Source organism: Convolutriloba macropyga, chromosome 14, assembly GCF_964194025.1.
Source record: "Convolutriloba macropyga chromosome 14, txConMacr16.3, whole genome shotgun sequence".
NCBI lineage: Eukaryota > Metazoa > Xenacoelomorpha > Acoela > Convolutidae > Convolutriloba > Convolutriloba macropyga.
The window spans coordinates 14,346,223-14,371,589 of NC_134481.1; the positions used below are offsets into that span (position 1 = coordinate 14,346,223).

Consider the following 25,367-nt stretch of genomic DNA (forward strand, 5'->3'; position numbering starts at 1 on the left):
AAGAGAAACGAGTGCCGGATAAACTGGTAAAGCCCGGGTTATTAAGTCCCTGAACAGCTCTTACAAAGCTAATGAAGAACGCTTGAGGAGGCAGATTTACATGGTTTTAAAGGGGATATTCGAGAGCAATTCGTCCTGAGTGTAGTTGGTTATGTCCAATTTTCGAAGTTGATATGCATATTGATATTGATAAGCTTTCAGAAGCTATGGTTTATCGCTCAATTAAGGCTGATAAAGAAAACCTATTACATGCATTCGTACAATCTGAGCGTTTTAGTATTCTGAAACTTTGCAGAATTTCTATATCTAGCTGAAATGAATATTGAAATCAATGGAAAGAAATGTTGAGACTGCGTAACATTCTCTCGGCAGTTCTTAAGGATCCTTCATTGTTGATAGCTTTTTGGACGGAAGCAGCGGCCAGTAAGCTTAACTTATCATTTTTATGCGATGCAGCAGTCTCGAGAACCAAATGGGTGCAACGACTTCTTCCTGATCGATTAAATGATTGTTCGGCCACGATGAGTAATGCTGCTAATGGTGCGTGTGGTGATGTCTCCGTTTCTGTCTTTAGTGCCGAAAGAATAGGTGTTCTGCAATGTGGAGTGAAAGCTGACGTCGAATCAATATCGGAGAATGGACCAAAAGTTAATATAAAAGGTAAATATATGCAATTAAGAATCATTGGCGAATGTGCATTCGCACATGCGCCCAAACTCTATTAACTTGAAAACTTAAATTTTGGCCTGTGGTCTTTTTATGCGATTTTTTGATTGACCGATTTTTCGTCTGGCACTTTTGACTTATCGTCCTCAAAAAGGGGAGAAACAGATAACGCTCGGATGGTATTAAGTTCTCTCAGACTTTCGGCTTACTAGACTCTAAGTATGCGATTCATCGAAAATGTTTTGTAGACAAGTTTATGGGTCTCCCCACACCCATGTTTCATCGGTAACCCAGCACACTCGACCCCCGCCCTCCGCCACGCGCCTTAATCAAGCTATCTACTGATGGAGCCAACCACTCGCCAGTCGTTTGAGAGCAGTCGCCCGACGTTTGTCGGCTATGTTAATAGTCTTTATTTAGCGTACTATTTTTTCATACGACCCACTCTTTTTTGGCATTTTTTTGCCTGACAGACAAATTTTTCATGACATCGACTCGAGAAAGTCCGAGAGCATAAGCACTACGCTTTTCCCCTAGAGCACCACAAGTCTCACGAAGTAGGAACTTTGTGCTCACAAAAATATTTTTAATTTATGCCAAATAAGTTTTTGACCTTATACTGAGGCTACCCTCTTAAATTGCGCCGCTTGTCGTTCGAGAGCTATTCCGACTTTGGTGGGTTCATGTGTTTTTTAAATGATTATCGAAAAAGCAATCAGTTTGTAAATGACTGCAACAGATTTTTGTTGCCTCTATTTTAAAACCAAGAATAAATTTAAATTTATATTGCCTGAAACAAAAATAGGCCAAACACAATTAGTGAAAGATAACTATTTATTAATAGCCGCCCTCATCTCAGCCGGCTATTTTAGCCCTCATATTTTGTTTACTATAGCAACTATAGTGTCGAACTAAAATTTGTTTCACTTTACCTCATTTTGCCGCTTTTCGACTTTTTGCGTGAAATCTTTGACTTTTCTAGGCTAGTTTCATTGTTAGATCATTCTACTCAAAGTGCTTTAAACATCTGTTGATCAGCAAAGTGATCTAATAGGAACATAATCAGTATAGAAAAACAGAATCAAAATAGAAACGGGATAAACTTATATAGCCCATTTTTAGATGCCATGTACTTGAAGTTGGTTCTCATAATTATTTGTTACCATCTCTAATGCTTATTGGCATTGATACTATCCCCTGTATCCTCTCATTAAGTAACAGGAATATGTCTAACAACAAAATGAAATCAAAATTAATTGCACTCTAAAATGTTTTACATCAATCAATTTTTCCTTTTTTTCTGTTCTTTAATCCCAATCGATGTTATGGGAATCAATGGTGGCTATTTTCGTCACTCTGCCGGGTATGTTTATAGTCATAATGATCATTAATAGCCGCTGTCAGCCTCTCGACGGCTATTATTTAGACGATCTCGTTTTATTCGCTTTACTTTTTGATCACGTTTTTCGTTATACATAAGTCACGATTTTCGCTTCTGACTTCTGACTCAGCTCACTCACTCTTTCAACTGAATGGATTTTAAATTCTTTCACACATTGAATTGCGCAATGTGATGAATGCGGTCAATGTCAAAAGAACAAAATCAAATGAAACGGGATAGACATAAAGCTCGGTCATGAAGTCATAGTGCGTTAGGTTATCAAATTTCATTAGGTTGTTTGCTGGCATTAGTATTATGCTTAATCGCCTTCAGTTAAGAGGCTGAATTAATTCTAATTTCAGAATCTAATCGAATATGCAGACTTTGTTCACCGATAAGCTGTCAATTTCTCTCTTTTTTGTTTCAATCACAATGTGCGTCGAGCGGGTCAACGGCGGCTATTTGCCGGCTGTTGATAAAACAACTGTTTTTGTTGGTAAAAAAGCAAGAGTTTTGTTGGTAAAAAAGCAAGTTTTTAATATGTTTTTAATGAACCTGTTATCGACTCAGTTTAAACATATGATTTGTTTAAGAATTTTAAACAAAAGCAAGGCGTTGTAGTTGGAAACGGATAACGAGAACGACAGGTAGCATTGGTAGCAATCAGGAGAACCGAAAGCTAACAAAATAGATAAACAAAACTTGAATTGAAAAAATCAATAATTAATGCATGTGAGTTTTTCGTGGTTTTTATAAACATTCCTGCAAAATAACCACTGAGTGCAATTTAACGAAAAACGGTTTCCGGCTCTTGGATTTATCAGCCAGCAATTCGAAGCGAGAAGACGTTTTTTTGAGAAGCAATCTTCTGTTGTTTTTTGTTAAAGTCTCAATATGACTATCAGAACTGTTTTGACTTCGTTGTACATTCAACCGCGGACCTGCATGCAGCTTATAGATTTCCTTATATTTGCGATCGAGATAGTTATTTATTGTTCTGACCCAGTTCAGTGGGGGGGGGGGGGAAACTATATACTCAAACGTTTTTTTTTTCAGTCAATTTTGGCTGTTTAATATATTCATCGTAGAGGGTTGTGAGTAGTATCATTAAAAAGTTCGTCCAGTGTAGAATATATACCTAATTTTTTATTATTGTTTTTTTTTCACGGAGTTATCGAGGTTTCAAGTTTTGTGAACATTTGACTGATTTTCGTTGTTGCTGTTCACTTTTTCCGTTTTTTTGCAATATTTGCTAATTTTGCCAAAAAGTATATTAAAAATTGTAAAATTAAAATTGTTGATTTATCTCTAAAAACAGAAGAGTGTTGTTGTATTGATCGATCCACTTTTTGGCTTAAAATATTGCTAAATTTTTCAAATTTTTGCCTTTCACTAAAAATCACGCGAAGTAGGCTTTATAGTCCCCTTTGTTTAAATTTGCCAAATTAACTCAATAAAAACAGCTGTCATAGTCTTTTGCACCTCCAAAGGAGGCACGTTTTACTTATGCATTCTTTGAGAGTCTTCTTGAACTAAATTTTGCCGGTTTTCTGTTAATCTATTCGAATAATTATGCAAAATGCGTAATTTGTTTTTGATATTTTGACTTATCAAATTATCCTTCAATATTATACTGAACATTTACGTGTTCCTAGGCGAACAGTATTAACAAGGCTAGTTTTGGTGTAACTGCTGTTTTTTGAAAGCCAAAAAAATTCGGATTGTTATCAGTCAATACGTTAATTGCAGAAAATACCAATTCAAATCAAAGCGTAATAATGACAGGTTTAATTGGCTTCCTATGGAGTTTCAGGGAAACCTATTTAGTTTTTTAGTCGAAAGCCTATGGTTGTTTTGACTTTTACGTATTTTCAAATTATTTTCAAAATACTTTTTCAAAATTTATAAGGGACTATTGAGCTTTGCAACTGTTTTTCGCTTTTTGGTCAGAATTTAATGCATTATTTTCTTGCTTTGTTGTTCTTGTTGTACTCCTAAGATGAATTCTGGATATTATCAGGTCTTAGTGGCTTCCTATGGTGAACAAAGAAACATTTTGCTTGATTTTATTTGATAGCTAGAGTTTTTCATCACATTGAAATCAAATATTTTAAAAATATATAGACGCATTTTTTAGATTAGCACTTTTCTGTACGTTTTGGTCTACCTGCGACATAGATTACACGTCGAGTAACAGGTTATTGGTGTTGAAAAATTTTGTATTTCATCTTTATTTGTCGTTCTTTTTGTAGTCTTATGATACTTTTTGGATAATTGCACGTCTTAACGGCTTCCTATGATTGAAGTGTGGAACCTACTCAATGATTTCAGTTGGTAGCTAAAGTTTTTCATGACTTTGGAGTCTTGTTCTTTTTGTTCTTGTTACATAGTCTCATTAATACAGGTCAAATACAGTTCAAATATCAAATTATTGGTTTTAAAGAAAGGCATAATAGAACATATATAAGGTGTTTTTGTGCGTTGCTTATTCTTCCAACGGCTTCATTGCCGTTTTCGATTTTTCTCAATTTATCGTTTTTTTATAGACGTTTGAAATGTTCTGAATAATGACAGATCGCTGTTTTTTGAGATATAGAAGACCCCCTTTAATGATTTCATTTGATAGCCAGTAGTTTTATGTTTTCAAAGTTAATTGTTTTCGAAAAACAATGTTTCTTTTTGTTGCCTAGTCGCATTCTTCAGAGGTCACATATCTCATTTTTGGGGTTCAAAGAACGGCCAATTGATTATATCTTAGTTCTAACGGTATAGATTATGGTTTTAACTGCGTCGACACCGTTTCTTTCAAAAATTAACGGAATTTTTGTTTCTCGTCGGAATTTGAGGTTTTTTTTGTAGAATTACGACATATTCTGGACAATGACAAGTCTCAATGTCTTTATATTGAGGTATGAATGAGTATAAAACTTATTTAAATTTCAATTTATTGCTAATGGTTTTCAATTGAAATTATTTATTTAAAAAAACAGTTAAACGTTTTTGATCATTTTTGTCTACTTGTTACCGAGTCTCATCATGGAGTGGTCCCATGCTTTTTCTGGTGAAGTACAAACTAACAAACTAATTTGTTTAGTTCAGAGTTTATTTTATGCTATTGTTAAAATAGACGTTGAGTTTTGGATGTAACTCTTTGCCTCGTAGTCTTAATAATTGCAGGTCTCATTGGCCAACTAATGTGGCATTATTTACGTATTTAACTGATTTGAGTTGATAGAAATTTTTTTATTCATGTACCAATTATTTTTGATCAGTATTTGATATTTTGGAAGTTTTCTGTCTTTTCCTCATTTGATAGACATTTAAGCCAAAATTGTGGATGAACGGGGTCGGGACATCATGTGCGAACGCGCATTACCGCGCCTCCTTGTCTTGTTTTAAATTTTTATTTTCTCTATGGTTGCTCCGGTTGCTAAAACATGTCCTCAACAGTATGCTGAACGGCAAACAAATACGTGTTGGTTTTGAACACAAGTTTCGTTTTTGAATGGCAACCTCGCCAAATGACTAGGTCAGGTGACGAAAAATGATCGCTGATTTCTTGAAATCAAAACTGTTTTTTTTTAACTATTTCTTTTGATTTCTGTTTTGGGGTGATTTCTTGGTGATTTCTGTTTTGGGAATTACCAAGGGTCAAGTAGGTACGTTTTCGAATAGGCCTCACTGATGCACAATACCGTCTTTAGCATTAGGAAAAACATGTGCAATTTGAGGTTTTCTAATGTAAAATTTGGTCTTAATGTCATTTACTGTTATATTTTCGGATTAACATTAATAAACGTATTGCAATAAGCTTTCATAGATAAATTTTTCATTCTCACTAAGTCGCTAAATAATACTAATTTAGAGAGTGGGCCTTTTCGGATATTTTTGCCAAGTCCATATTTTTTTAGCCGGCGGCGTTGTAGCTCAGTCACCCTTATCATCAAATCGAGAAACGGCAATTTTGAAGCGTATTGGCAACATGACCAGAGAGAGAATAAAGCCACCTAAAAGTTCCGTAACTACCTCTTCAACAACCGCAGCCTCTGCGCGCACTCCGGCCTCAAATCAAAGAAGTCCAAATCGAAACTTGCCACCCTTGACAGCTTCACATAACGATGCATTATCATCGCGAAGGAATTTTGGAACAACGCACAGTTCTCATATAACGTCATCGGTTCGAACTCCTAAAACAGAGGGCGATTCTGCACGGAGCAAATCAGAGGACACGGAATCAAAACTTTCGGCTCTGAGCTCAAGCTTAGCAAACATAAGTTTTGGATCAAAAAGCGCAAACAGCGTGAAACAGTTAAGAAGCAAGTCGCTGTCGGTAAATCAAAACAGATCATACACAACAATTCCAGATTTGGTTCGAGGTATGAAAAGTTCCAGCTTTCAAAATATAGTTATTGTACAAGGCGCAGGAGTCAGTACGGGGTCTGGAATCCCGGATTTTAGAACGAAAGGAACTGGACTGTACTCGAACTTAGCTCAATACAACATACCATATCCAGAGGCTATTTTTGATATTGACTTCTTTCGAATGAGACCAAAGCCGTTTTACACGTTAGCCAAGGAACTATATCCGTCCGGGAAATATAAACCGAATGTTGTGCATTATTTCACAAGGCTGTTGTATGAGAAAGAAATGCTGTTGAGAGTTTACACGCAGAACATTGATGGCCTAGAAAGACGTAAGTTCACTTTATCCTTCTCAATTTTGACCTTTCTTTGATTCCATGCACAATCTTGTAATGGCAAATGATGTTTGTTCGACTATAGTTTGAAATATTTTGAATCTGTAGCTATGTTACACTATCTAATATTTAAGGTAATTGGGGAGGGGAGGGTACAGGGAGAGGAATTGGTAGGCTATATATTAAATGGCCAGGGGGTGGGGGGGGGGGTATTGTGGAGACAATACCAATCTTTTCACTAGAAGTTTTTGCAATCGCGGAAGTTTTTCGTCCGAGCACATGATGACTTTAAACGCAAATTTTGAGTGTTCTCTTATTCAACTGGGATACTTTTCTAAAAACAAAATTCATTGAAGTTCTCATCTTAGTACTTAAAGATAAAATTGAAATTTTCAATTTTTTTAACAAAATGTGAATACAATACCCCCCCCCCCCCCCCGGCCCAAGTAGTTGTCATATAACGATTAGCCCCCCCCCCCCCCCCCAAAAAAAAACCGTGAATATGACATTACTGTTAGACTACAATTTCGTGGGGACTATACTTGGAAGGATCCAAATAATGCTGATTTCAGTGGCAGGAATTCCTCCCAGCCTATTAGTGGAATCCCACGGAACATTCTCGACTTCTTCTTGCATACGATGTGGGAAAGAGTTTCCCTCGGAGGACATGAAGCATGCCATATTCTCAGAAGTTGTGGCCAAATGCCACTCTTGTAAACATGTGAGTTATCTACTTAAGGTCTTATTCTTCTTCCAACCTGCGGCTCTGAAAATAAAACCTCCAGACTAAAATCAATTAGAATCAAAGCATAGGGATCCGTCATTGAAGCGAGGTTGGGGTTTTTCGTCTAAGTTGGAGGTAAGTGTTATTGAAGAAATATTGATCGGAGATAGACATGTGTAGTGTCATTTGAAAGCTACACAGTCGAATATTTCGCAAAGAGTTTTTTGACCTCTTCTACCTGTCAAAGGAGGCTAGCTTAAGTCGTCTATTACCAAAGGCAGCCGCTCGTCCGTCGTTTGAGACCAATTCGCCTGCTGGTTATGCTTTATATATCAATAAATTTTTTCGGATAGTAAAATTTTTGCAATTTTGCGCCAAATTTTTCTGCTGCTTTCTAATTTTTTTAATCTTAAACAATATCTTTAACCGGCCAAACAATAAATGCTCTATAATGCTACATAGTTCTCTAAGGGCTCAATAATAAGCTGTCAAAATCGAATATGATCTAACTTGAATTGTTTATATTTATATAATACTCGATGTATGATGCATATTTGCTATGCATATTTGAGAGTCAATGAAGGTGGTGTTTACCCCTTTGATTATCAGTTTAAGTGGAAGCGTCAGAACTAACTGTGCGAAAACACAGATGCGTGAAACTCCTATTGATTTATTTATTAATAGCCGCACAGCGATAGCTGGGGCTATTATTGGCCTTCTCTTGGTTTTTTTACGACTCGAAGAGGAGTATTGGTTTTCTTAAGGTTTTTTTTTTTTTTACCGGAAGTACTATTCGTTCAGACGATGTTTTGACCTAAAAGCGAAAGCGAGTAAAATTGCAGTGTGAACTAATTTTTTCTGAGCGAGAGAAGTTTTTTGATCATGCGCTGCGTTTAGTGAATAACTTTTTGACATTGAAAAGTAGTTTTTTGACTGAATGGCACATACAGATAACCGTTTTTAGCCGTTTTTTCGTCTAAGTGGCCTAGTTTTTTTGCTTGTAATTTGGTTTTTTGTTGAAACAATTTTTAATCGATGCTATGTTGAAGTGTAAACCCCGGAAATTGATAGCACAGTATTTTGCATAGCCTGAAATTGCGTTTCAAATGCGAAATTGGCACATATTTCTTGATTTTTTAGTTAATTTTTAGCTTTTTTTCTATTAATTTCTTCATTTTTGGATCTTTTAGCTGTTTTTTGTCAAAAATCAGTTAATATGGCAACTTCCCTTTGATAATTCATATACTCAATGCCTCTTTCTACCTCGATGTAATTTTGTTTCATAAAATTGTATATTTGCTGATCCGATTTTCGTAGTTTTTTGCCAATTTTTTTCAGTTTTTTGTTTGTATTTTGCTTTTCATTACTAGAAATAGTACTTTGAGGAACATGAAGGACTTTAATTTCGTTTCAATAAAAAATCAATCATTTTTTGGTGTTAAGTTTTTGAAAAAACAGTTAAATTTTTTTCATAAATGCAGTCTTAATTATTTTTTGACCACTTTTTTGCAAAATGTTTCATTGTTTCGTATGTCTGAATTCTGCTTTTTCTTGTTTTATTTGGTTCAGCAAGTTGGATTTTTGTCTCGAATGACTCGTTGTCTTTTCTATGTCTCGAATGCTGATCAATGAAATGTACTCGTTTTTCTTGATTTTTTTAAATTTGATTTTTAACTTTCAAAAATCAAGAGTTGGTCTTTTTTTACGGTGTTCCTAACATTGTGTCCATATTCTTCACATTCTCAATTGTATCATTCTAGTATTGTCCTGGCACCTACTTTTATATTCGTTATATTGATTTTTTCAGTTAAAATTGAACGATTTCAGCTTTTTCTTAGATCTTGGTTTCTTCGGTTTGCAATTGATTTAATTCAAAATAAGGCAGTACTGGGAGTTTGCTAGAAAGTCTTTTCCAAAATTTCTAGCTATTACTATTCATTGCAATTTTCTTCCGGGCTTGGTATTGTTTTTAGACGATTTTTTGCCTTTGAATAATATTCTGTTGCGTTTGTTCTTCTATGATTAATTTAATTTTTGAATTTATATGAAATCATGTTGTCTAGCATATATACAACAAGGAAGATTCATGTATTATTTTTGTCTTTATTGCCGTGATTAGAAATCTAATTGTAGTGGTTCTCTGATTCCTAAGTTTCACTCTTTATTGAATAATTTTGACTTTTCTGTCTTTTTTGAAAAGTTTTTATCTGCCGTTTGCTTTCGCGATCTTTTTGAGATTAGAATCATTAATTATCTGAGGGCAATTGATGGCCCTGTCAGCTTTGTCAGGCTATCAGTTTTTTGACTATCCTAAAAATTTCAGACTTTTTTAACGTTACCAAACGTTTTCAATAATAAAATTTTGCTGCATTTTCTTTATCTTGGTGACATTGGTTTAAATTTCACCGATCTTTAGATCAGACCCGCGGAGGTAATGAGTTAATGGTTTAATACAAAAGGTAATGGATTCAGCTGTTTGTGAAGTTTTGGTGTTTCGAGTCGCTTCCGGAATTCTTCCGGCTATGTTTTTTTATTTCGTCGTCATGATTTTTGTTACGACCATATGACGTCACAGCCACTTTTTGTTCATTCGTTCATGCAATTTCACCTGAATTGCATGTGTGACGTCATTTATCGCTCTTAGTGGAGCGAGTTTTTTTGTTCATGCGCGTGATTAAATTTTTGGTCACACTTGACTTACCTCACTCTCAAAAATGACTTCCTCACTTTGAAATTGACTTTTATTTACTTTAATTCAAAGAGATAAGGTCAAATGGGTGTGTGTCACTCTAAATGAAGGTTATTTGAGATCAGCTAATAGAGGCAGCAATAACTTATACAGATTTTTAATCAAAATATAACAGATCAGCCTTCAATGAAAAGACGAATTTTTTTGGTCTGTCTTTTTTACTGTTTTTTTTAGACTGCCGGTCTACAAATCTATTGCGGCTATTTTCTGGCAATCTGCCAGCTATGTTTATTTAGTTGTAACGATTTGAGCAGATTGCGTTTTCGGAAAGGTAGCCGTGTAATTGAATAATTCAAATGATTTGAGAGCGCGGAGGCATGTCTGGTTGTTTGTTCAGAACATTCGTTTTGTAAATATCAACAACGCCCATCGAGTTTGAGCAATAAATAAAACAATCATATTTGGTAAATTGTTTCGTACCACTTTTCTATCCTCTCTCCTGGTTTCAAGTTGGTTATAAAAGATCGAAAACTTGTCATCGTCGTCAATTTTGGTGAAAGCTTGTTCCATTCAAAAGAACTTAATGCATTGAGAAAAAATGTACTCAAATACAACTGAAAAATTTGCTGAAGAATTCGGACAGTGCCTTTTCTCCAGTGTTTACTTCGTTCTGGTTACAAGTTGAAAAGACGTTAAGTTGTTCACTTCTGCTTATTTGGCCAAGTTTGATTATCTAAACGATTTGCGGCAACAACTTGAAACTCGCTCAATTCTATTGTTCGAGAGAAAAATTGTGGGACAAAAATAGAAAACTTTGTTTTGTTTGTCACCATATGCGAGATTTGCTTTGGTTCAAATTTTGCGAGTCAATGAAGTGCAGGATTTGTTGGTGATCATTGGGTAAGTTCTTGCTGTTTGAAAATGTACAATTTCTGCCAAAATTCTCGGGAAAATTTACTGAGCTCTTCTATTGGGGACGTGGGTGCGTGATCTTTGATAACGGGGAGATTTACAGTCTTGTTTGCACGAAATTCACGATTATTAAATTACAAGAATGTGTTGCTGCGATTCAGCAGTATGTGATTACATTTTTCTGCTCTGATGTGAGTCGATGAGCATATCGCTGAGCGTGGGTACCATTGTGAGCCTTTTATTGAGTTTCCAAAAAAAAGATTACTGACGAAAACTCATTCAGTTTAAATTAGTCCTGATATTATTTTATTTGTACTGATATTATTATTGCTGAGCAATAAGTTGGATTTTGGATATATATAATTTACTATTTTGCTAGTTTTTTAGAATGGAAAGTTTGAGTCGCCAATCAGGAGATGGTTAAAATTTTTCTCGATGGTTAAAATTTGTGCGTACAGAAAGGGGTAGAGTAAAGCTTGAGGAATAAATTACTACTCAATGAATTTCAGGGAAGCCTTTTACAAATTGCCCGCTTTTTGGTTTTGGAAAACTATTTGCCTAACTTAGTGGCTATTGAAAAATAACAGCAGAGCAGTTTTTTTTTTAATTTTTCTCGAACAAAGTTAAATTTTTATATTCTGTTATGCAAAATTTTTGCTTGGCCGTTTTTGCGCTTTTTTTCTAGAATATTCTTTCTCAAGTGACGTTTTCTCGCTTGACTTCTAAATTTTTGCGTGATCTCAAATGCTTTCATTCCGAAGAACAGTTTGTTACTCACATAAATAATTTTTATCGTGGAAGTTGAGAAGACGATGTAGTTTAGTGGTTAAGATGTCCGACTCTAATCTTGGAGACTGGGGCTTCGAACACCTCTGGTCGGGATTTTTGCGACCATAAAAGTTCAAAGCCACGCCCCCTCAGTTAGATGGCTCCTCCGCCTGCCGTTCGAGAGAAGTGCTTCCGACGTCAGGCAGTTTATGTTTACATTTGCAACCCGGAAGTTATATGCAGGATATTTTTGGCGGTTCTACTTCTTTTCACCCCGATTTATTTAACCCCCTATAATTTAACCCCGTATATAATCACCCCTCAGTCATTTAACCCCGCAATTTATTCACCCCGAAATCGGTTTAACACCGAAATCTTTTATCTATTTCGGCATCCAAAAGAACAGTTAGCAAAGCTAAAGTTCAAAGGACTTAAATAACACAAAACTACTGACCTTCAAGAGTGCGGCATTGAACAGCTTGCGTTTGTTTCAAATCAAAGAATAATGACGAGACTGCTTTTTAGAACAATGCCTTTGATCGAAAAAGAACACTTGACAAGTCTGACCTCTTATATGTTGCACTTTGATTTGAATCAAAAAAGTTCAAAAACTGTCCTAGTCTAGAAGACGGAAGAACGGGTACTTTTCAAATGAAAGGATGAAAGCTAAATTTTAAAACCTACTTTCTGAGCAGGCATAAATTAGCAATTCAAAACAAAATTCAACCGTGTATTTAACAGAATTTCCAATGAAATCCAGATTGATATTTTTGCTAGCAGCTACGCTGTGCATGCTTCATATCTAAATGTTGCAAAACTGTGTTCTCAATTAGGGGTCCCATCATAGGGTTAACGCCCGGGATCAAATTCCCTAATGAGTCACGATATGAGGCTTCGACGTAACTCCGTGAGGACGCAAGGAGGGCGCCAACTCAAAAATATTAAGATGGATTTCGAATTTAAATTAACACAAAAACAAACATAATAAAATACACGATAAATACACAACTAAGTCAAACTGGCAATAGCCCTGAAAAATGGATATCAGTTTCATCCCTGTAAATTTGCATCAAGGTTTGCACTTTCCCTTTCAAATTCTCATACTTCTTCTTTGGGAATTTGTGACCGGATAAGGCATTCAAAAAGTTTAATTTTTGCACCGCAGCGTCTTTTTGTAAATTAGTCAAAAGTTTCCAAATTCCGGGATGGGATCCGCTGAGTAAGGCATGTATCCCATAATGCCAGCCCTCAACAGCATTGGTTGTTCTGGCAATTCCCTCAATGGCTGCGTCTCTTTGATTCCATATTTGTGGGGGGAATGTGGCAGGACGGTTTAATAGTGGACACTTGATATAATTTGTTTGGAAATATAAACAAAGCTCGTCTATTTTCTCAATAACTAAGCTATCCAAATTCTGCTGATCCGCCACATTCGTTATTTCCTCGACAATCAATTCAAAAGATTTTTCTATTTGCTCACTTCTTTCGAAAGCTAGAGCAGGGATCATTTTAAGCGCCAGGGCCACTTCATGATTTTCTGACACCAGCTTTTTTAGTCCAAGTTCTCCAATTTTTCTAACAAAATTTTGAGTTAAATGGAAATAACAGCCCGACAACATTGAAGCTGGATGATGTTTTTGAAAAGCATTAATAGGGGCAATTTCAAAGTCCAACAGAACCTTATCCGGCTTACAATCTGGGGCAAAGGTGTCTAAGGCATCAAGTAATCTGCTGTACGTTTTGTTGGGAAGGAGGGCATATAAACAAGCAGGGGCAATACCAAGAACATATACATGAAGGGTGTATATTTGATAGAAGTTTTTGGGCGATAGTTTAAACGTTCGATCCCCAAGCCAAAATTTGGAGCTTTCGAGAACCGATGTCATATAGGGATCGCCAAAAACTAAAATACGCTCGTTGTCATCTTTTCCGCTGTCATACCGCAAAAACTCTTGAAACTTATCGGGTATATCAAAATGCCGGTCCGATGGCTCATGAACTGACACTGTTTGTATAACCTTTCTTAAGCGCTGCGAGGTTTGTATTAAATTTGGTTTTGACGGCAACGCATACTGGGTCGAAAGAACGTCAGTTACTGTTAAAATTGCGGAAGCTACGGCTGCTGCGGGTTTTAGGTTTTCACTCAGCGCTTTAATCTCTTTTATAACTTTTCGTGTGGCCGGCTTTCCAATCGAAGCACTGTGATTGTGCTCACCATTCACGCGATTGAGTTGGTCATCTTTTGTTGAAGCGGAAACGCGGCACTTGTAACTTTAATATTTTGAGCAATTCCAGGCAGTGGTAAACTTATTTAATCTTTTAACATAAAACTCATGTCCCTCTACAACTATTATTTCTTTGTTTTTTGAAGAAATAGTAAACTCAAAGTCGGCAGTTATCATGCTGTGTTCAAAATGCAATAAAACAAGAAATGTTCTTGAGTTACGTCCAGTTTTCAATTGCTTTTAATTGCCCCATTAAGGATTAGTTGAGATAACTAATTCGCTAATTATTATAGTTTTGCATTAAACTGTTGTGTCGTTTGCTCTATGTCCCTGACAATTATGATCCATGAATTTACAGATTAAAATCGGGGTGAAATGATTGAGGTGTGAAAAGCATGTTCACACCTCAGTCATTTCACCCCGATTTTAATCTCCATTAATTAAAATAGAAATAATTGAGGCTTAATTATCCTCAATTATAGGAAGCTTAAAATCGGGGTGAAACAATATAGGGGTTAAATAATTGAGGGGTTAAATGATGTAGGGGTTAAAAAATCGGGGTTAAAATATAGGGGGTTAAAAGAATAGGGGTGAAAAAACAGGACACCATTTTTGGCATCTCAAATCCAACAGCGAGAGGCTCACATTTCATTTGCAATTGTGAGAAGAGTTAAATAATAGAGGCCACATATAATTTTTTTTTAATTGAAAAGCTTCCTCACAAGATTAACCTCATCCGACGGCAGCAAATGATTTTTTTAAAAGCTGTGTTGGGCAGTTACTGTTGGGGCCTCATGTAAATAGAAGCAGGAACTCTCTCCGCGCCCAAAATACCAACTCCTAAGATGCATGAGCGTATATATTATAGAGAAGTAAATAAATGCAGTAGAGGTATTTTTTTCGGGAAGATAATGTTTTTGAGTTTCTTAGAAAATTAGGGAAAATTGATAATTTTTATTTAAAGCTGATGTATTTCATTTGGCTCTTATGGCGTTCTTGTTTTTTTGTACAGTCCAAGAACCTGAGAGTTATCTGTGGTCAAGACGTTGAGATACTATTTGGCGAGAAGTTTTTATGTGAAGTAGTATAAACTAGTAAACACTGGCATCATTGGTTTCCTCAGCTCTACTGGTCTTAGAAGTGGATGACAATCCCAAAGTGGAAGACAGACATCAAAACAGATCGGTTTTCCTTCGTGTAGTGTAGTTGTCTATGTTCAGTTTTTGCGGTTTCCTTGTGTTGTTTTACAGCGCTGTATCATTACGAACATTTGAGTATACAGCTATTATTGATCAGAAAGAACTTGGTTAAGCTGGTTATCAAAATGGTTAACTGAATTTTAGAGCTTTGAGCCTTTACGCTATAATTAAAGGCGGTGTGGTATTTATTATCAAATAATGCTTAGTTTCACTTGATTAAGTATAATGAAGGCAATTATAGTTAGCAGCGATTGGTTTTGACGACTATGACAGCGCTTTCAACAAATGTGAAGCATTATCAAAAATTGCCTCTATTTCTGATTGTTTGTTTTTCGTTAATTCAGGCATGCTTTCATCAAGAGATAATATGATAATATTTGTTTTCTAATATTGCAAAGTTATAAATGCTCGAAGGTATCAAAGTGCAGCTTTTTAATGTCATTGTATTTGAGCAACATGGTTTTGGGGAAAATAGAAGTTAGAAGTTAGAAGTCAGCGACATAGATTTTTCTTAAAACACATGCGATGTTTTGAAAAACTTTACCCTTTTTAACTGCTATATAAGCTCAGTATAGATCAAACAAGATAAATTCTCTTTTTTTAGGAAAACAATTTTATTGACATTTGATTGGGTATTCTACGTTACTGGAGCTATCTTGACTTATATTTCGTCAGCCGGTGAGATCAAACCAGTTTCTTTTTCTTTCTTTTCAGGGCAACATATTTTTTTGCTATGTTTAACTAAGACTTTGTCATAAAAACCCAAAGTATCCGACATCAAAATGGAGACAACTGCACTAGCAAAATGGAATAAAGACAAGTTGATACAAGAAATTTTGAAACTAAGAGAAAGCAAAAGAACATCACTTAATAGTAGTTTGCAACAATGTGAAATTGATGAGCTCAGGAAAGATGTAGAATTATATAAAGAAAAAGCTGCAATAATTGAACAAGAAAACAAAGAACTTCGAGCAGCTTTAGACAACGAAAAAAGATTATACGATCAGTCAACGTCGGAAATCATTTACTTGAGAGCTCAAAATGACAAAATGCTGACAAAAATTTTTGATGGTATCGTTGACAACGAACGTAAAGCGTCTGAGAGTGCTAGCAAAAAGTTTTTCCCCAAATTTGTACCTAGGTTTGCCAAAAATTTAGTTATTTCGGACAGCACGTTCAAATTTGTAAAACAAAGCGATATCAGTAACGAAACAGCTATTCACTCCTACCCATCTGCAACCATTATTGACGTCAACAGTACCATTGATTCGTATTCAACAGGAACAAAGTCGGAAAGCCTTATATTTCACCTTGGGCATAACACTATTGATCAGGGTACTGACGGAAAAAAAGCAGCAGAGCAAATTGGTGACCTGGTTGGCAAATGTATAACAAAGTTCAAACCACACAAAGTTGCAATTTGCAAAATACCGAATGTAAAGAATGGTCTGTATGGAAGAGATGTAAATAACAAAGAAATTAATGAATACAACAAGGAAGTCGATAGTATAGCCGATCAACTTAATGGTGAATTTCAGTCGTGTAAAGTAAATGTCCTGAATTACGACTTGGAAAACACAGATATAAGGCATGATGGTGTTCACCCTAATTTACATGGAATCAATAAAATAGTAGCGACTCTGAGAAACCACTTGAAAAGGATTGGTTACAATTGTTCGACGAACGATGTCTCTTTGAGACATATTCCACTAATCTTTTTGTACCCATGAGAGATGGATGGAATAATTTCAGCAATCGTATTGAATTCTGATACATTTGGGTGACTTTTTAGAATTTGAGGTGTAGGTGGATTTTTATCTTGGTTTTAATTTTGATTAAGTTTGCTTTTTTTCTAGAAACGATTGAGTTTCTCAAAAGTCACTCAAATTTATGTAAACTTAAAAAACCGAACTACCGTCATATCGATCAGATTAAAAATTTTTTACTATGGTTCGGAATATTTAACATAAAATATCTACTTATAATCATCGTAGTTATTCTACAAAAATGTGGTGACATTGAAAGAAACCCAGGTCCATCAAATTTGGATAGAATAACAACAATTGAAAAATACAATGGTGAGTGTGCGAGAAAATCGGAGTTCCCCAAGTTTTGGTATATGAATTGTAGAAGCCTCAATAATAAACATGAGCAATTGTCTCGTTTTTTGAAAAATCTTAATGAAACCTCATTCCTAGTTGTTACCGAAACATGGATAAACGAAAAAACTGACATTCCCGAGTTTTATCTGTGCAATAGTCATCACTTCATTCACCAACCAAGATCATCATTAACTAATGTACAGAGAGGTGGAGGGGTAGGTATTTGGGTTCCCAAACAGTTTGAAGTAAAAATGAGAAATGATTTGAACACAATCAATAGAAGTTTTTTTGAGTCAATGTGGATTGAAATTGGTAAGCCTTTAACACAAAAACTACTCATTAATGTAGCATACTGCCCCAATGTAAATCTTTTTAACTTATTTCTGGATGAAATGACTGTAGAAATCTCAAATGTGTATTCGTATACAGATAATCTAATTTTATTAGGAGATTACAATATAAACTTGTTAGGCACAAAAGGTAGACAGTCACTTGATATTTTCACAGCAAACAATGGGCTATGTTACGTTAATGAAACGGAGGCAACATGGACAAATGGTGAAAAATATTCGTTAATTGATCACTGCTTTATCTCGAAGAACCAAATTTTTGAAGCCAATGTTCTAGAGTCGACTCTTGGAGTTGATCACTTCACAATAGTATATCAGTCATCATTAAAAATAGATCACAATGATGAGAAAAGGCAGTTTTTGATACGTAATACCCAGAAATATTCAAGATCAAATTTCAATCGTGACATTGCGCTGCAAGATTGGTCGCCTATGTACCAGATAAATGAGCCGAACGAAATGTTTTTAAAATTTATCGAAATTTTTGAAAATATACTGAGTTGTCATGCACCCTTGAAGTTGGTAGAAAGTAGTACCAAAAAACAACAAAAGCAATGGTTGACAAAAGAATTACGTGGTCTCATAAATGAAAAACACCGTCTCTTTAATGCGTGGAAGAAAAACCCAAAATCAGAGATTTATAACATTTACAAATCTTTACGCAATTCAGTGAAAAAAGCTGCTGATGATTACACAAAGAATTTTTTCCAGCAGCTACCAACCTCAAGAGAACAATGGAAATTCATCAAAAACAGGATCAATTCCAACAGCCAAATAGAAAAAATTGACAAATTAAGGGAAGATAGTCATTTTGTTGAGGACGACAGAGAGATTGCCAATGTTCTTAATAATTGTTTTGCGAGACTATGATTATACAAAGGCGAAGACGTTGCTCCAAATTGTTCTTCCCTAACATTTGATGGACCGGAATTTAACTTCCGACCAGTCACTAGAAAAGAATTGTATGTTATTGATAATCTACCTAAGCATAAATCTCCCGGACCGGGCTATATACCAGCATGGGCGCTAAAAGATGGTAAACTGTCTATTGGAACTCGTTTACAATTTGTCATCAATGAATGTATAAGCAAAAACACGTTTCCTAATATTTTGAAAACAGCGCATGTTACACCTGTCTATAAGAAGGGAGACCGACTAGAACCAGAAAACTATCGACTCATATCAGTCAGAACAACTGTAGCAAAAATTTTTGAGCGATTACTACTTGAACAACTAACTCACCACCTAGCTCTTAATGGTCTGATTAACAAGAATCAATTCGGCTTTCAAAAGCAAAAGTCCTGTTTCGATACTATCATTTCATTAACTGAAAAGATAAACCAATGCGTTGACGAAAACGAAATTGTTGTCACACTCTTTTTAGACTTAGCAAAGGCTTTCAACTCAATATCTATAGATGTTTTTATGAACAAAATAAAAAGGTATGGAATTGGAGAAAATGCAAGAATCTTATTAAACTCTTTCCTTTGTGATAGAAAACAGTGTGTAAAAAATGGGATAGCAAAATCAGATTGGGTTGTCATAAATCACGGTGTTCCTCAGGGAACTGTCTTAGGGCCTCTAATTTTTATACTTTATGTCAACGATTTCAGTGAAGCTGTATCAACGAATTGTGATTATTACAGTTTGCCGATGATACAGCAATTCTATGTCATGCAAAGAATGAAGCAAATTTGCAGCTAATAGCTGAAGATACATTAAACAAGACAGATCAATATATGAAACAAAACAGGTTAACTTTGAATGAGAAAAAAACGGAGTTAATGGTGTTCAGGAATGAAAAATTGCCGATCATTGAAACTGTCGATTTCAAGGGACACCGATTGGAAGCATCTGAAAAATGTAGATATTTAGGTGTAATAATTGATAGGGAACTGACATACCAAAATCAACTAAATAAGGTTATCAGTAAAATGGCTTCAGCAATCAGATCATTATATTTGGTTCGTTATCAGGTACCGCTAAAGACAAGAATAAATCTTTTTAAATCACTAGTTTTGTCTCATTTAGATTTTAGCGCAATTTTTTTTCAAAATTTACCATCTTACTCTATTGACAGAATTAACAAACAGATAACCTGGGGAATAAAAGTTTGCTTTATGAAAACCAAATACGATACTGCCAGAGATCTACTTCTGGAGACTAAAATTCTTCCAGCAGAGCTCCAAATAACACGGGTGTCTTTAAATAGGTTTTTCAATATTCTCCAACAAACAAGAAATCGCTCTAATAAACATTTCAGATTTTTAGAAAACGTGCCTATTATTGTAAACAAACGAACCCATAACCTTTTCTTAGAACAAAAATGTAAGTCAAAATGGAGTAATGGTTCAATTGTTCGTAACTTTATTCGAAAGTGGAACACACTTCCAATTACAATTAGAAAAGAAACGTCGAAGACCAAATTTAAACAAAAAGTTACAGCGGAAATGCTTAAACGACACGAAAGAGTTCCAATAGACAGAAGGGTTGCAGGATTTAAACATATTTCTTAATAATTGTTTTGCGAGACTATGATTATACAAAGGCGAAGACGTTGCTCCAAATTGTTCTTCCCTAACATTTGATGGACCGGAATTTAACTTCCGACCAGTCACTAGAAAAGAATTGTATGTTATTGATAATCTACCTAAGCATAAATCTCCCGGACCGGGCTATATACCAGCATGGGCGCTAAAAGATGGTAAACTGTTTATTGGAACTCGTTTACAATTTGTCATCAATGAATGTATAAGCAAAAACACGTTTCCTAATATTTTGAAAACAGCGCATGTTACACCTGTCTATAAGAAGGGAGACCGACTAGAACCAGAAAACTATCGACTCATATCAGTCACAACAACTGTAGCAAAAATTTTTGAGCGATTACTACTTGAACAACTAACTCACCACCTAGCTCTTAATGGTCTGATTATCAAGAATCAATTCGGCTTTCAAAAGCAAAAGTCCTGTTTCGATACTATCATTTCATTAACTGAAAAGATAAACCAATGCGTTGACGAAAACGAAATTGTTGTCACACTCTTTTTAGACTTAGCAAAGGCTTTCAACTCAATATCTATAGATGTTTTTATGAACAAAATAAAAAGGTATGGAATTGGAGAAAATGCAAGAATCTTATTAAACTCTTTCCTTTGTGATAGAAAACAGTGTGTAAAAAATGGGATAGCAAAATCAGATTGGGTTGTCATAAATCACGGTGTTCCTCAGGGAACTGTCTTAGGACCTCTAATTTTTATACTTTATGTCAACGATTTCAGTGAAGCTGTATCAACGAATTGTGATTATTACAGTTTGCCGATGATACAGCAATTCTATGTCATGCAAAGAATGAAGCAAATTTGCAGCTAATAGCTGAAGATACATTAAACAAGACAGATCAATATATGAAACAAAACAGGTTAACTTTGAATGAGAAAAAAACGGAGTTAATGGTGTTCAGGAATGAAAAATTGCCGATCATTGAAACTGTCGATTTCAAGGGACACCGATTGGAAGCATCTGAAAAATGTAGATATTTAGGTGTAATAATTGATAGGGAACTGACATACCAAAATCAACTAAATAAGGTTATCAGTAAAATGGCTTCAGCAATCAGATCATTATATTTGGTTCGTTATCAGGTACCGCTAAAAACAAGAATAAATCTTTTTAAATCACTAGTTTTGTCTCATTTAGATTTTAGCGCAATTTTTTTTTCAAAATTTACCATCTTACTCTATTGACAGAATTAACAAACAGATAACCTGGGGAATAAAAGTTTGCTTTATGAAAACCAAATACGATACTGCCAGAGATCTACTTCTGGAGACTAAAATTCTTCCAGCAGAGCTCCAAATAACATGGGTGTCTTTAAATAGGTTTTTCAATATTCTCCAACAATTAAGAAATCGCTCTAATAAACATTTCAGATTTTTAGAAAACGTGCCTATTATTGTAAACAAACGAACCCATAACCTTTTCTTAGAACAAAAATGTAAGTCAAAATGGAGTAATGGTTCAATTGTTCGTAACTTTATTCGAAAGTGGAACACACTTCCAATTACAATTAGAAAAGAAACGTCGAAGACCAAATTTAAACAAAAAGTTACAGCGGAAATGCTTAAACGACACGAAAGAGTTCCAATAGACAGAAGGGTTGCAGGATTTAAACATATTTTTTATTAAATTATTTTACGAAAACCGAACCTTAGTTTGTTATAAATTAGAAAAAAATAATGTTTGATTAATAAATTTCTAACATGTAACATTATTAACCAAGTGGTTAGTTTAATTTACATGTTTGCAGATTAAAAAAAATGTTGATGTGAGTTTCTGAGTTTTGCCTCCACTTAACTAGTGTTTATTCTGTGTCATTTCATCTTTAATAAGTGGTTCGTATTTTAAGTCATGCATAGTTTTGATTGGTCTCGAGCGAAGTTATAAACGTTTGTGTCTTTTTCGATGCAAAATTTTTGCTCGTTTTGACTTATCGGGTGGCTTTCATTACGCTTGACTTCTTGACTTTTACTTGATTTAAATCGCTTAACTAAAGTGGTGACAGTTTGCTGCCTATATGAAATGAACCCCCCCCCCCCCATTCTATGGTAGTCTGCATATAAGCAAACTACGAGGGAATCAAGCGGCCGCTAGTCATTCGACAGCAATTCGTCCGACATTAGTCTGTTGTTTTCTTTTCAGGTTTGTCAGTCGGTCATGTTTGTTTAAGAATCACGAAATTTTGAAATTGTGATCTCTGGTGTAAAGAGGAACAACGTTTTGAAAAGTTACATTGTTTCTGCGCTTTTGACGCTTCTAGTTGCGTTCGAAGATTTATTCAATCCAACGAAAAATGAACAGCAATTGACTACTTTTATTGATACACAAAAAATTATATTATATAAGTCAGCTCTTTCTATCCGAATGGGGTGGAAGTCTCAGCCAGGACTTTTTTCTAATATTTTTCTAAAATTGAAGATAGAAAGAGCGTTTGTTATATTTTATATATGTCGTAACCATGTTTCAGGGTTTGGTTAAGCCTGACATAACGTTTTTCGGCGAAGATTTGCCTAAGCGATTCTTCATGTTCAGTCGAGACTTCCCCAAGGCTGACCTGGTTATTGTGATGGGAACTTCATTGGAAGTGGAACCCTTTTGCAGCATCATTGGTGCTTCAAAACCATCAGTGCCTCGACTTCTTTTGAACAGAGATAAAGTGGGACCTTTTAAACGTTCGATTCGACCTACAGATCTCTGCATGATAGGAGAGTTGGAGGCCTCCGTTTGGGATCTGACTCGTCAACTTGGTTGGACCCAAGAACTGAAGGAGCTCATTAGCAATCATGAACCTACTTTACCAAAGTTTGACGAAAAATTGTACCACATAGCTGGATCTCACCCAAGTTCTGTAAAAAGTGGTAAGTCCAATGTTTCGGTGCCAAATGGCAATCATGTTTCAAATGGCAGTGACAAGACATTGACCAATATCAGTGGACAATCATCGACCGATAAGAATGGACAGACGTCAAAAAATCGCAATATTAGACAAGCGGTTGGGCCAAGGCCGGTTCCTAAAAACAACGTCACTGCCAAACCAAATAGTATAGCCAGAGGAGCAGGAGTGACAAAAAGGAATCCAAATGGAACAATATCTGACAGAAGTACAACTTCTGAAAGTAACTCTGAAAGTGCAACAACTTCGTCCTCTAGTTGAACCTAAATATTTTTAATTCTAAGTTGTACATATTCATATTCCACTTTAGTTTTGATATATTTTTGTTGAGCTAGTTTCATTAGCGACAAAGCCTATAAATTTAGTTTTATCCATGTTTTCTATCCAAGATGAACTCAGGCTCAGTGAAAAGGGTTTTATATATTCTCTATGCAGTTTCAACATGCCATTCTGTTACTTCGTAAGTGCTTAAAAGTGTTTCATAGCCGCCAATCGATAGCGGGGGCTATTATTGGCCTTCTGGTTTTTTTATGACTCAAAGAGGAGAATTGGTTGTCTTAATGTTTTTTTTTTACTGCAAGTACTATTCGTTCTGACTGCGTTTCGACCTAAAAGCGAAAGAATAAAATTGCCGTGTGAACTATTTTTTTTAGCGAGAGAAGTTTTCTGATCACGCACTTCGAGCAGTGAATGACTTTGAAAATGTGTTTTTTGACAGAATGCCGCATATAGATAACCATTTAAGTCGTTTTTTGTGCAATGGGACCAGTTTTGCTTATAGTTTAGTTTTTGTAGGTATAATTAATAGCCGCCCTCATCTTCGCAGCCGGCTATTATAGCGCTCCTATTTTTTTTTACTTCGTCGAATAAAAAATGTTTCGCTTTACCTCATTTTACCGCTTTTTCAACATTTTGCTTGATATCTTTTTGACTTCTCTAGGCTAGTTTCTCTCTTCTCTCATTCTGCTCAAAGTGATTATGAACATCAGTTGCTCAGCAAAGCAAATCAAAATGAACAGAGTCAGAATAAAAAATTGAAGTCAGAAGTAGAAACGGGATAAACCCATAAAGCCCAATTTTGGATGCCCGCTATTTGAACGTCGTTCCTATAAGTCTTAGTTGCCATCTCTAATGCTTGTTGGTATTGATGGTAGCCCCTGTAGCCTCTCTCTAAGAAACAGAAGTACGTTATGTTCAACTACGAAATGCCATCAAAATAAATCGGACTTAAAAAATGTTTTTGTACAAAAATCTTTTTTTTTCAATATCTTCTATTCTTTCAATCGCAATCATGGTTATTGGAATCAACGGCGGCTATTTTCCGGCAATATGCCAAGTATGTTTTTAATTAGAAGCTGTATTAATATGTGAACCTCTGAAAACATACCACAGTGTCTTTGAGAGTCTGATAATGCGTTTTCAATCCTTAATGACCACAATTCTCAATTTTTTTGGTTCAGTTTTGGCTATTAACTTCTTCAATTAATTTCTTCATTTTTGGATAGCAAAGTGAATTCTTTCGAAAAAGCAGTGCATATGGCAATTAACGTTGGATATTTCATGCGTTGATTGCCTCCTTATAACTTCAGTCAATTTTATTTTGTAGCATTGTACTCATGCCTGCCCAGTGCATGTTCAGTTTTTCTCAGTTTGTCTGTTTACTTTTGGGTTTTTAGTACTAGAAATGGTCCTTTTGTGCAACTTAAGGGGTCCTTATATTCTTCTACTAATAATTAAGTGTATTTTGTGGCGTTCAGCATTTGATAGCAATTTTTGTCATACGTGCAATTTTTAAAAAATTTGAAAAACAATTTTTAGACTCTAATGCTAAAAAAAGAAATGTAATTGTTTTTTCTAATTGCTTTTTTCGATTTAATATTTAACTTTCAATAATCAAGATTTAGTCTTTCTGGTTTTTCATGTTTGTTTCTGTGCTTATTCGCGGCTTTCTAGCATGCATGGGACTACCATTTTCCTGAGTCCTATAGTTCAGCTCTAATTTGCTCCTTTGTTAAAAGATAATGTTTTAGCCTTTTTCTTAGCCTTTTATTTTATTTGCAATCGATTTCAATTGACATAGTGCGGCACTGATAATTTGCTGACATGACGTTTAAAATGTTATGCGATTTTTTGCCTTTGAATCATATTTTGCTTCTTCTTTTCGTTTAATTTTTGCAAAAGTTTGAACTCATGTTGTCTATG

At 35.2% G+C, this 25,367-nt stretch overlaps 1 protein-coding gene across 1 annotated transcript; it reads left to right on the top strand.

Annotated features, from left to right (window-relative positions):
• The first annotated feature begins 170 nt into the window (after positions 1 to 170).
• On the top strand, positions 171 to 23,542 carry LOC142353494 (uncharacterized). The gene is made up of 4 exons (XM_075405747.1): positions 171 to 660; positions 5,959 to 6,741; positions 7,317 to 7,465; positions 22,740 to 23,542. The coding sequence occupies exons 1-4, from the start codon at positions 342 to 344 to the stop codon at positions 23,424 to 23,426; spliced, it is 1,938 nt and encodes a 645-aa protein (XP_075261862.1). The 5' UTR covers positions 171 to 341; the 3' UTR covers positions 23,427 to 23,542.
• The last annotated feature ends 1,825 nt before the right edge of the window (positions 23,543 to 25,367 follow it).